The sequence below is a fragment of the Pan paniscus genome, chromosome 19 (assembly GCF_029289425.2).
Source record: "Pan paniscus chromosome 19, NHGRI_mPanPan1-v2.0_pri, whole genome shotgun sequence".
Classification (NCBI taxonomy): Eukaryota; Metazoa; Chordata; class Mammalia; order Primates; family Hominidae; genus Pan; species Pan paniscus.
The window spans coordinates 17,789,232-17,802,330 of NC_073268.2; the positions used below are offsets into that span (position 1 = coordinate 17,789,232).

A 13,099-nucleotide genomic window follows, 5' to 3' on the forward strand; every position below is an offset into this window, starting at 1 on the left:
TATTTCTACTCATATACATGTGTGTTTAACTTCCTCACATCATCTTGCTCCTTCTTCCCAATTGCTGGTTTTCAGGCGTCTCTTTTCCACGTGCCTCTCCCCACTCTCCTCCTCTCTCAGCCTGAGGTTCCTGACCTCTGACCCTGACTCTTTCCAGGGCACTGAGCTGGAATCCTGGGTCTGGAGTCAATGAGATGTCCAGAACAGGCAGGACTGAACCAGGTAACAGGAGCTTTGCACTCAGAGGAAGAGGCACCTAAAAAAGCGAGGACCAAACCAAACCATGGTTGACCTATACAATGGGATATGATTCCGCCTTAAAAAAGGAACACGAGGACATTGTGCTAAGTGAAATAAGCCGGTCACAAAAGACAAACACTGTCTGATTTCACTTATCCAGGGTGGTCAAATTCATAGAAATGGAAAGTAGAATGCTGATTGCCAGGGGCTGGGGGAAGGAGGGAATGGGGAGTTGTTTATTGAGTACAGTGTTTCTGCTGGTGGAAATGAAAAGGTTCTGGAGATTCATTACTGATATGGTTTGGCTGTGTCCCCACTCAAATCTCATCTTGAATTCCCATGTGTTGTGGGAGGGACCCAGTAGGAGGTAACTTTCCCATGCTGTTCTCATGATAGTGAATAAGTCTCACAAGATCTGATGGTTTTTAAAAGGGGAATTTCCCTGCACAAGCTCTCTTTGCCTGCCGCCATCCATGTAAGATGTGCCTTTGCTCCTCCTTGCCTTCCGCCATGATTGTGAGGCCTCCCCAGCCATGTGGAACTGTAAATCCATTAAACCTCTTTTTCTTCCCAGTTTCAGGTATGTCTTTATCAGTAGCAGGAAAAGAGACTAATACAGTTACACAACAATGTGAATATACCTCACTCTACTGACTTGTATGCTTAAAAATGGTTAAGATGGTAAATTTCATGTTATGTGTATTTTACAACAATTTTTGTTTAAAAGCAGCAAGAGCAAGGACCAAAGGAGGAGTCCCTGCCTCAGCCTGGCCCCTCTCTGCCTGCCATCTGGAGGTGTGATTAGGTAGAGGGTGAGCCCAAAGGGAATAAAACTCCTCCAGGTGACAACTCCTCAAGCTGCTGGCCTTCCAGAGCTTGCTCTCCTGGGTCTGACCCCAATATCTCTAGATCCACAGGCTTTTGTCCTTGTCTCCTAGCTCCCAGATACTACTCATTTCTCTGAGCACACATGAGGCCTCAGGTGACTTTATCTCTCTCTCTCTCTCTCTCACACACACACACACACACACACACACACACACACCACAAACCAATGCAATTCGTTAATTAGTTTTAAAAAAACAAACAAAACAGAGACTGGTCAGAATCCCAGAGCCCAGCCTGGCCGTGTTAGAGCTGTTTATTAACAGGGAGGGCCTGTAAGGTCCTTGGGGCAGTGGTGTGGTGATAAGTCGAGGACTCCATCTCAGCTCACCCATCCAGGGCCTCTCTTTAACTCACCCTGGTATGGCTAAAGCCAAGGGCCAGGCACCTGAAAGAAAGTGCTAGGTGGAAAGGGCATTTCACCCTCCTATACCCAGCCCCTTACCACACCCAGGGGGATCCCAGGGAAAACCTAGGGAGAGAAGTGAGGAAGAACAGGGTCAAGAGCACAGGCCAGGGACCTTCTCTTCCACTTGGGATCAGCTTTCTCACTCCCAGGAGCCTGTACAGGAGGCCCCAGGCCTGAGGGAAGGGCATTGCCTTGAGAGATCCTGGGAGAGGCAAGAGGATGTGACTGATAGGGTCAAGACAGGGTGAACAGGCAAGGGCAGGCAGGAGACAGGAGATGGTGAGTGAGCAGGGCTGTCCTCACTGCCTGATCCCAAGAGGTTTCCTCTTAAGGGGTCAGGGCTGGGGCAGATGCCTTCTAGGGCACGTGGTGTTATTCTTAAGGCCCTATGTGACCCCGGAAGGGACCAGGAGGGAGAGGCTGCACTCACCTGGAAGACTCTGCTTCACCCTGACATGATGTGCTTGACAAAGGCTAGGAAAAAAGTGAAAATCAGCCACCATGTGGCTCAGCGCCTCTAGGCCCATAAACCACTTGTCCCTTCTCTACACTGCCTGACTTCTAACCCTCCTGCTCCCCTTTCTCCAGACTGTGTAGTTCCTGCTCTTATTTGGGGGTTGGTGGGGAGAAGGTGGATGGAGGGCAGATACCTAGACTCTGCTCTGTGCCCACTCTCTATGCTGATTCTCAACACAAATGGAAGAACTACATTATCTCTATGAATCCCCACAGCCTTGAGAAAGGTGCCAGCATCACCCCCATCCCTCAGATGAGAAAACTGAGGCTCAGAGAAAATCAGTGACTTAATCAAGCCCACCAGCTAATATATCACAGAGCTATCTCCAAAATCCATGCTCCCGCCATTACACTAGGAGGTTCACTCACAAGATGGAACAGAACAACATCCAATGGGGGGGTCTACAAAAACCCACCTCAGACACATACCCTCCAGCTCCTGGGCCCACCCCACCCAAGCTGTTCCCACCCTACTATCCCTGGCTGCCCTGGGATGCAAGGCGCGGCTTAATACCTTCATAATTGATGCAGCCATTGGCATCCTCTTGCCCAGCTAACAGCTGCTCCACTTCAGCCTCAGTCATCTTCTCTCCTGCGGTGGTTTTGGGAGGTGGTGCGCTCTTAATCACAGATGGCAAAGGAGGAACTGGCAGTACCCAAGTACCCCCTTAAGTGTGAAGGTCCAAGACTGCCTGGATCTGGGAGGTGGTTCAAACTAAGCCTCTCCCAGAGGTTCTGAAGGGTGGGGCCAAGGGTCTAAAGGTCTTGCCTAGTCTCCGAAGCCTCCCCCTCTGCCTTACAGCTTCCAGGGCCTCAGTGTTTCAGGCAAAGACAAGGACAGAAGCCCTGAGTCCCACCTCTCAGGCCTCAGTAGTAAGCCCTGCTCTGCCAACCTGCTCTCCCCTCCTCTCCCAAACCCTGGTACCTGCTGAGCAAACCCAACTGGGAATGGTTGTTCTTGCAGAGCCCAGGGAGGCAGGGCCTGGATCAGGTCATTATCCTCAGGATGCAAAGACCCTTGTATACCACCCCCCACCCAACCAGCATATGTCACCTTGGCACCTCCCACCCCTCCATTCCTCCCACTTGGTCTTCATCTCTGCCCAGCTGGCATACCCAGGGTGGCAAGGACGTGCCGAAGCTCAGCACCCATGACGGTGCCATTGCTCTCCTTGTCAAAGACACGCAGGCCCTCCACGAAGTCCTCATAGGTGCCCTGCTCCTTGTTGCGGGAAATGTGCTGCAGGATGGGCAAGAACGTCTCAAAGTCCAGCATCTTGACATTCATCTCTTTAGGCAGGCAGGGTAAAGAAAGAGAAATCAATGTGAGCAGGTGCTCAAGGGAGCAGAGGGTCAAGAGGGGGCCTCACCCCAAGTCTGACAGCACCCAGGGCTTGGGCTGCAGCCACTTCTGGGTGGTACACCCATTAGTGCTCCTAGAGGACACAGAGCTTCCCATCCAAGCAAGGTAGGGGACTGGGAGCTGGGGAGATGGTCTCAGGGGCCCTCTTTTCTCAGTGAAAGCAGTAGGATGGAAGGAAAAAGGAGCCCTCCACCCAGACCTCTAAGCACCAGGTGGCCAGCCAAGCGGAGGAGCTGAGGGTGGCAGCAGCAGGATGTGAGGGGTCTGAAGTGCCACACGGCCCGGGCCTCACACTCAGTTTAGACCCTTGACGTGACAGACCTATAATCACAGGGGCAAACCAACAGGATTGAAAAAAGAAACGTTTGCATCACTCTGCATGGGGTCCCATCACTAGACCACACAGCTTGAAGCTACTCTGAATCAATAATTCTTATAAATTCACAGTTCTCTTGTGAATAGCATACTTCTCCCACATGGTAGTGTATTTAAAAGGCTTTAATTTAATAGAGGCAAACTATTTTTAAATATCACAAATGTGGGCATTTCTTTCTTTTATAAGCACACAGGACTTGCTTCTGACTTCTGAGATGCAAGCCCCTAGCCCTCTGGTCCTTTCCTGCCCACATCCTTCACCCCCGCGGTTACCTTCAGCCAGAGGAGAAGGGGGACGGGCCAGAACCAAGGGATGGGGAGGAAACCACTATGGGGCCCAGGAAGCCTCCAGAGACAGCCCACCCTTGCTGAGAGGCTCACCCCACCCCAAACCCCATGCCAACACCACTGAGGAGAAGCATGTGTGTGTGTTTTAGAGCAGCTGTTAACTTGACTGGCACACATGACAGACAACATTCACAAACAGGACACACTCCCTCACACCTCTTCTCATCTGCCGTAATGATGATTGACAGAGGCACAGCTCACATGAGTATGAACACTCAATGATCACACTTAGGAGCCACAAAAGAATCGTTTGCACCACTTTCTAAACACTTACTCACCATTCTAAACACTCACTCACCAAAACCTATTGAAATGCAAATGAATGAAAGAGGCAGCACGTAGAGCTAAGAATCTTGAAGCTGCTCTAATTTATACCAAACAATTTGCAAACGTCAGTACTCTAACCATTATTAGAAACAAATTGTTTGTAATACAGCTCACGATGGCCACCACAGGATACCTCGGTGCTGTGACAGATGCCCCGCCTGAGAGCTCCTGGGCTGGGGAGTGGGAACCATCAGTTATCAGATTTCCAGATTCCCACTCAGCCTTCCTCAGACACTGAGGCAACAGAATGTGGCTCATGCCCCACAGGAGCTCCCAACCTCGTGAGGGAAACAAGCCCAGGCTACATTCCTCAAGGGTCACTTAAGTACGGGGACGTCTAGATAAATTCTCAAAATGGGACTAGGGTAAGCTGGGTAGGTGAGGCTGGTCCTGAGGGGCTAAAGCAGGAGAAGAGAGAGTGCAGATGGCAGAGAAGATCTGGACAAGGAGAGAGCCAAGGGGCTGCAAGCCTGACCCTGGGAGAGGTCTGCCATGCAGCCGCACTGACCTTCAGGCTTGGGCTTGCCCAGCACACGCAGCACCTCGGCATTGGTAGGGTTCTGGCCCAGGGCCCGCAGTACATCCCCGCACTGGCCGTAGGTGATCTTCATCTCTCCAGTCGGGGTCCGGTCAAACAATGAAAAGGCCTCTTTGAACTCTGTGGAGAGAAGACCCAGCTATACCTTTCAATCCCCAGTGAAGGTGGTGGCTGGTGGCCAATCAGCCTCCACCCAAGCTGAATAGCAGGTGAGTGTGGTTGTTAAAATATCCCAATATTTCGCTTTGTCCATTATCCCAGGCCCTCCCTTGAACCCGTCCTCATCCCATCTTCTGTCAACCAAAGAAGCAGCCTGGTGCCTCCACGACCCATTCCAGGGCTGGGACTGGGATCTCTTCTATTGCTTCGTTGTTATAAAATTCCAATGTTGGGAGGCTGCGGCCCGAGAATCGCTTGAGCTCGGGAGGCAGAGGTTGCAGTCAGCCGAGGTTGCACCACTGCACTCCAGCCTGGGTGACAGAGTGAAACTCCATCTTGGAAAAAAAAAAAATTCAGATGTCTCCCTGGCCTCCACCCCTCCCACCCACACATCCTGCTCTGGTGTAGGTGAGGTTCCTGACTCCTGAAATGACAGACAAGTGAAAACAGCACTGGCCCAGAAGTGAGGATTCCTAAATTCTCATCTTGGCTCTGCCTCAGAGTGCAGGATAAGCTGGGCTGGGTCTCAGCTTCATGTGCACACAAAGGGAGTGACAACTACACCCCACTCCCTGGGCCTGTCACTGTGAGAGCAAAGGGAGGTCGCAGTGTGTGGAAGCACTTTACAAAGTGATAAGACCGCTGGAAAGTCAGCCGTTATCAGTACTGCCTGTTCCAGGCTGAAAGGCGGCTCCCAGGCCAGATAAGGCAATGGTCAGACCACCCCAGCTCTGCCATGGACTCGCATACAGCCTTGGGCAAACTATTAACCCCTGTGGGCCCTCATTTTCCTAGCTCTAAGTGGAGATACAATGATCACTTGAGTGGGTTGCAGGTGGGATCACAAAGCACGCCAAGCAATGTTCAGCATATGGTAAGGGAATCGACAAATGGTGGTTACAGCTGTTTCCTAGTTCGCTTTCCTACTTACCAGCTCAGAACCACAGGGACTGGACTCCTTGAAGGCAGCAGGGCAAGTATCCCTGCAGCAAGACCAAAGGAAGGCACTCCTGGTCCCTTTTTCAAAGAACCTTAACTCTTCATTGATTTGTTTTGGTTTTGTTTTTGTTTTTGTTTGAGACAGAGTCTCGCTCTGTCACCCAGGCTGGAGTGCAGTGGTGTGATCTCAGTTCACTGCAACCTCCGCCTCCCAGATTCAAGCAATTCCTGTGCCTCAGCCTCCGAGTAGCTGGGACTACAGGCGCCCACCACCATGACACCTGGCTAATTTTTGTATTTTAGCAGAGACAGAGTTTCACCATGTTGGCCAGGCTGGTCTCAAATTCCTGGCCTCAAGTGATCCATCTGCCTTGGCCTCCCTAGTGCTGGGATGACAGGCGTGAGCCATCATACCCGGGCCCAATTCTTCATTGATTGGGATTCAACCAATTCATTAGTGGAAGTAATTTGGCCTGGGAGGGGCATTTAAGTTACCTTATGCTACCCACAAAGAAGTGCTTTACTAAGCAGATGAACAGTATAAGCCAAAAAAGAATTCATGAACTACTTAGGAAAAAAAGCCAGTTTTCATCCTTTCCAAGTACTTCTTTCCTTCGATGCTGCGTATGGATTATTTACAAATCATTCCACATATCACAGAAGATTCCCCAGACCTTTACTTCCAACTCTTTCTTCGGCTTTATATGAATTTAAAAGACATAAAACCACATTTCTTTCACATTACTGAATAATCGAGTTCAAATTTCATTCCCATTGCTTGACTTTGGACAAATAAATATTTAACCTCTAAAAACCTCTTCTATAAATGGTACCTACATCATAGGTTTCTTTTTAGTTAGTTTTTTTTTTTTTTTTTTTTTTTTTTGAGATGGAGTTTCACTCTTGTTGCCCAGGCTGGAGTGCAATGTCGCGATTTCGGCTCACTGCAACCTCCGCCTCCCGGTTCAAGCGATTCTCCTGCCTCAGCCTCCTGAGTAGCTAGGATTACAGGCATTACAGGCATGCGCCACCACGCCAGGCTAATTATGTATTTTTAGTAGAGACGGGGTTTCTCCATGTTGGTCAGGCTGGTCTCGAACTCCCAACCTCAGGTGATCAGCCCACGTCGGCCTCCCAAAGTGCTGGGATTACAGGTGTGAGTCACTCCACCCAGGTATCATAGGTTTCTTAAATTACATTCAAATTAATATAATAATGTATGTAAATATACTAGGTATATAAATACAATAATGTATGTAAAAATTTTTAACACAATGTCCAGCACATAGTAAATGCATAAACAATGCTGCTAGTATTATCTTCTTGAGTTTAATCCTAATTTGGATCACTTAACCATGTGATCTTGGCCAAATCATTTAACTTTGCTGAACTTTGGTTTCCTGCTTTGTAAAAAGGAAATAACACCTACCTCATAGCCTTGTTATAAGGATGTAATCTTTTTTTTTTTGGAGACAAAGTCTTGCTCTGTCACCTGGGCTGGAGTACAGTGGCACAATCTCAGCTCACTGCAACCTCCACCTCCCAGGTTCAAGCGATTCTCCTGCCTCAGCCTCCCGAGTAGCTGGGATTACAGGTGCATGCCACCACCCCCAGCTAATTTTTTATACTCTTGGTAGAGGCGGGGTTTCACCATGTTGGCCAGGCTGGTCTCCAACTCATGACCTCAAGTGATCCACCTGCCTCAGCCTCCCAAATTGCTGAGATTACAGGTATGAGCCACCGCACCCAGGCAGGATTTAATCTTTTTTACCTTTAAAACAATTAGCATGGTGTCTGGCACAAATTCAGTGCTCGATAAATACATATTTGTTAGTTGAATCTGAAGTCAGACTTTTTGATCTCCTAGTTCATTCAGAAGAGTGAGGTCAAGTTTAACAAAAGAGGAAGTCTCCTCAAAAGAAGATGTAATGATGTGCCAGGCACAGTGGCTCACGCCTGTAATCCCAGTACTTTGGGAGGCCAAGGCGGGCGGATCACCTGAGGTTGGGAGTTTGAGACCAGCCTGACCAACATGGAGAAACCCCATCTATATCAAAAATACAAAATTATCTGAGCGTGGTGATGCATGCCTGCAATCCCAGCTACTCAGGAGGCTGAGGCAGGAGAATTGCTTGAAACCGGGAGGCGGAGGTTGCGGTGAGCAGAGATCACACCATTGCACTCCAGCCTGGGCAACAAGCGCAAAACGCTGTCTCAAAAAAAAAAAAAAAAAAGAAAAAGAAAAAAAAAGATGTCATGATGCTTAATAAGAGGGTGAAACCTGAAGAGGAAGGTAATAAGAACAATGACCTATAATTTGAGCACTTACCATGAACCAGGATCTGAGCAAATAATTTTGCGTAGAACACTTTATTAATCTTTATGAAAAAATATATGCTATAGGTATTATTATCCTCATGTAAAAGCCAATGTAGATATGACTTATGATCAACTATTAAGCAAACCAAGGAAATGATGGGGAGGAAGGAGGAAGAGAAGGAGACCTGCTTGTTATAACTGCTAATGCTCCAACCAATCACCTGGCCTGCTGGGAAGCCTGGTATGCACATAAAAAAATCAAACACTGAAGTTTAGGACTACAACTAGAAAAAAAAAAAAAGCCAGTGTGAACTTCTGGTATTAGAGGTGATGTTCAAGGGTCCAGAAGAGACCTTTCCTCAATAATCTGCAGTAGTGTAGTCACCTGCTTACTAGAGCAATGAGTCCAGTGGTAGTAACCCCTCTCTAAAAGAATACAGAAATCTGGAGAGGGATGAGAAGGAAGCCAAGGGTTAGAAGCTAATTCCTATGAGGGAAAAAAAAAAAAAAAAAAAGCACAAAAGAAATTGGGAGGCCAGGCACAGTGACTTAATGCCTATAATCCCAGCACTGTGGGAGGCCAAGGTGGGAGGATTGCTTGAGGCCAGGAGTTGGAGTCCAGTCTGGGCAAAATAGCGAGACCCCCATCTCTACAAAACATAAAAACAATGGTACCTGCCTGTAGTACAAGCTACTCAGGAGACTGAGGTGAAAGGATTGCTTAAAACCAGGAATTCAAGGTTATCGTGAGCTATGATAGCACCATTGCACTCCAGCCTAGGTGAGAGAGCAAGACCTTGTCTCAAAATAAAATAAAATGATAAAATAAAATAAAATAAAATAAATTGAGGCATATCACCTAGAGAATATAAATCTTAGGAGGGATTTGAAAACTATCTCCAAATAGATGGAGGATATCTAGAGGATGCTGAATGGACTAGAATTTCTGAATTGAAACCAAAATACCCTCACTTTGTGGATAAGAAAATTAAGATTTAAAGAAGTGACTTGTCCGAAGTCTCATGGCCAATAATGGAAGAATTAGGGCTAATACGAAAGTCTCCTAATTCCAAATTATGTTCTTTCCACCATAACCAAGATGACAATGAGAAAACCATTATAATCTTCACCAAAAAACGAATGAAAAGATCGCTGGGGTAAAATTAAAGGAAAAACAATTCTGATTCAACAGAAGGAAAAATGTCTTCAAGGTCAGAGGGATAAAAGATCAGAATGAGTTGTCCCCTCCCCATCAGCCCTGAAAGTCTTCAGGAGAGAAGAGATAACCATCTGTTCCAGTTGGCCATTTGGGAAATTAAAATTTTAAATCATTAGTTGATTTTCCAGTCCTCACTAGTGTCATTGTGTTTCTATATCCACGTAAGTATATATTTAACTAAAATGCATTGAAATTAATGCTGCAAGTGAGTATCCACTGAGTATTATGAAAACAGAGTCAGGCTCAATTCACTAGTTTCAAAATGCATATGCCAGCTCTCATGCTCCATTTGTGGGTAAACTGGCGTCACTTTTTTGGAGAGCAACCTGGCAATAACCATTATAATTTAAAATGCACCATCCTTTAAACCCTGCTAGGAAGGCCACAGGCGAAAGAAAGCTGATATCCTCCCACCGGAAACAGTCTGAAAGCCTATCAATATAGTCTTGATTAAATTAAAAGGGTACATCTGTGTGTGAGAGTCTATATAATTGTTTAAAAGAATGAGGTAGAACTGTTTGTGTTAATTTTGAAAAGATATCCAAATACTGTATATTATTAAATCCAAGTATATATTTAATAAAAGGTGGACAGTGTGTATCACACGGCTTGATTTGTATAAACTGTATACACTCATACATACACACAAACTTGTGTATCATTATATATTTTTCTGAAAGGATACATAAACACCTGTTCACAGTGGTTGTCTTTGGGAGAGGAATCAGCATGGAAAAAAAGGATTTTTATTTTTTATTATTTACTTTTAAGTAATATGTGTGTGCTTTTTTGCTTTTTTGTTTTACCATGTGCAAATATTCATTTAAGTTTTAAAAGAGAGTATGTGCTTAAAATGAGGGGGTTGGATTAGGTGATTTTTCAAGGTCCCTTCCAATTCCTATAATTTTATGTCCTAGAGGCGTTTGGTGGAGGAAACAGAGGGATACGCTGCAATGACATTGAGTCCTGCTTTACAGCTGGGGACACAGAGCATCACATGATAAAACATTTCATTGGCCCTGCCACCATTAGTGGGTTAGCATATTGGCAGACTTCATGGTGGGAGGAGGGGAAGCTGGTAAACTAAGGAGGGCTTTCCAATAATGGGAACAGAAAGGAGGGCTTCCAAATATCTTAGATAGATCTTTGGGGCCAAGAAAAAAAGGCACTAACTTTTGTTAAGCATCTACTATGCTCCAAGCAGTCTGGCAGAGTAGTTGAGGAAACAGATCTGGAATCAGATTGCCTGAGTTTGAATCTTAGCTCTACTGCTGACTGCCATGTGAGACTGGGCAAGTCACCCAATCTCTATGTGTCTCAGTTTATCACTTGTAAAACGGGGGAGGTAACAATTTCTACCTCATGGTGTTGTTATGAGAATTAAAGGAGTTAATCCATATAAAGTGCCTAGGACTATGCCTGACACATGGTAGATGCTCAATATAGGTTTGCTATGATGATGATAGTGATTACTATTACCATGAGGACAACTACTCCTCCTCTTCTTCCTCCTCCTCCTCCTCCTCCTCCAGGAAAGTGCAATAGAGACGGAGAGGTGGGGTTGTCCATACTCACCTTCAATCTGGTCGGCAGTGAAGTCTATCTGTAGGGAGGGAAATAGTAGTGAGGGCTTGGATTGCTAAAAGCAGTTGTAAAGGCCCCCAAAGCGAAGTAGAGGCAGAAGTGGCTTCCAATACAGTATGGCCACCTCCAGCAGGCCACTGATAAGCAGGGAAGGCGACTTGTGCTAAGGGTAAAACACAAGTCTCCTGATGAATGAGCCACAACTGACAGGCTATAAAATACCTTCGGCCCTCCTCCCCAGGTTCAACCAACTCTGGATTGAAAATATTCAGAAAACAATAAATAACCACACGACAATAAAATATAATACAAAAAATACATAACAACTATCACATAGTATTCACATTGTACTAGGTATTATAAGTAACCTAGAGATGATTTAAATTATACAGGAGGTTGTGTGTAGATTATATGCAAATATGCAAACTTTATATAGGAGACTTGAGCATCCTCAGATTTTGGTATCCGTGGGGGTCCTGGAACTAATCCCCTACAGATAACGAGGGACAACTGTAATGCAGACTCCAAAGCTCTCTCAATACCACTTATTAAGTGATGGCTCCAGGTAAGAGGGAAAGGGAAAGAAAAATTCCCTGGATAATTCTAGAACCTACATGGACTGCCTATTGTAATGCCTCCGGGTCTGAGATAAATTCTTCATCCTAGCCACCCACAAACTGCCCTCACTGTTGCCCCTTCAATCTCTTCCTAGTCCATAGTCCTCTGACAAGCTGCACTTCTGCCCTCTTTGGGCACCACCACTCCCCACACTCGGACTGCTCTTTCTATTTGATTCTGATTTTAAATCCACTCCCTTCAGTGAAGGCTTCCCACACCGCATCCCACTCCAACCCCTCCTTCAGCACATATCCCTCGTTAAGTACAATTTATAAGAGGCCATTGGTTTGTACTGAGCTCCTACACTAGGACCAACAGACCAAACCAAAATAGATTCACTCATGCTGAAGTTCCATGTCACCAAGCTGAAACTAAGTTGTTCATCTGATTTTCCAAGAAATCAGGAAAGTAAGAGATAATAGCCAAATCCCCAAACATGACAGTTTCAGCCAGCTTGATGAGAAAGTGCCATCTGCTTTAACCTTTACAAGAAAAGTAACTTTGCAATGAACAATTTGCATTTTGCTCTCATTTCTGCTTACCTCAGCCTTTCTTTGTCTATAATACCACCTCCTCTGCTCGGCTCATTGTTGCCAGATTCTAGACTCAAACATAAAAGCCAATTCAGATCTTTAAACTAAAATGCCTTCTAATTTTGTCTTCTGACACACTCTTAGGCACTCTGGGCAGCAAGAGCAATTGGCATGGGCCCTCCACGCTTCCTAATTGTTTCCAGTCATGCCTTTATGTGCACTCCGTCTCCTTGAAGCCACTGCTCCCTCAGGCAAGGATTCTTGTTATTGTTCACTGAAATGCTCAGTACATAGTAGACACTGAAAAAAATTTGTTGAATGAAGTAATACATTTTAGATTTCCCCCATATAATGCATAGTAATTTAATGCTGAGTACAGAAGAGGAGAGTGAATAACAATGGCCAAGCATAAGTCATCATTTTATTTTATTTTTTATTCTTATTTTTTGAGATGGAGTTTCGTACTTGTCACCCAGGCTGGAGTGCAATAGTGTGATCTTGGCTCACTGCGACCTTCGCCTCCCAAGTTCAAGTGATTCTTCTGCCTCAGTAGCTGAGATTACAGGCACCCGCCATAACGCCCAGCTAATTTTTGTATTTTTAGTAGAGACAGGGTTTCACCATGTTGGCTAGGCTGGCCTCGAACTCCTGACCTCAGGTGATCCACCTGCCTCGACCTCCCAAAGTGCTGAGATTACAGGCCTGAGCCACCACACCCAGCCCAAGT

General features: G+C 46.0%; 1 protein-coding gene across 1 annotated transcript in view; it reads right to left on the reverse strand.

The window, feature by feature from the left end:
• Positions 1-1,342: 1,342 nt before the first annotated feature.
• The window catches only part of MYL4 (myosin light chain 4), a 34,820-nt gene continuing 23,063 nt past the window's right edge, over positions 1,343-13,099 (reverse strand). The window contains exons 3-8 of the mRNA XM_034941553.4: positions 11,213-11,240; positions 4,972-5,121; positions 3,167-3,340; positions 2,565-2,642; positions 1,965-2,008; positions 1,343-1,513 (exon numbers count right to left, since the gene is read on the reverse strand). Of these exons, the coding sequence (XP_034797444.1) occupies positions 1,980-2,008; positions 2,565-2,642; positions 3,167-3,340; positions 4,972-5,121; positions 11,213-11,240 (459 nt within the window). The 3' untranslated portion in view covers positions 1,343-1,513; positions 1,965-1,979. The remainder of the gene's footprint in view (positions 1,514-1,964; positions 2,009-2,564; positions 2,643-3,166; positions 3,341-4,971; positions 5,122-11,212; positions 11,241-13,099) is intronic.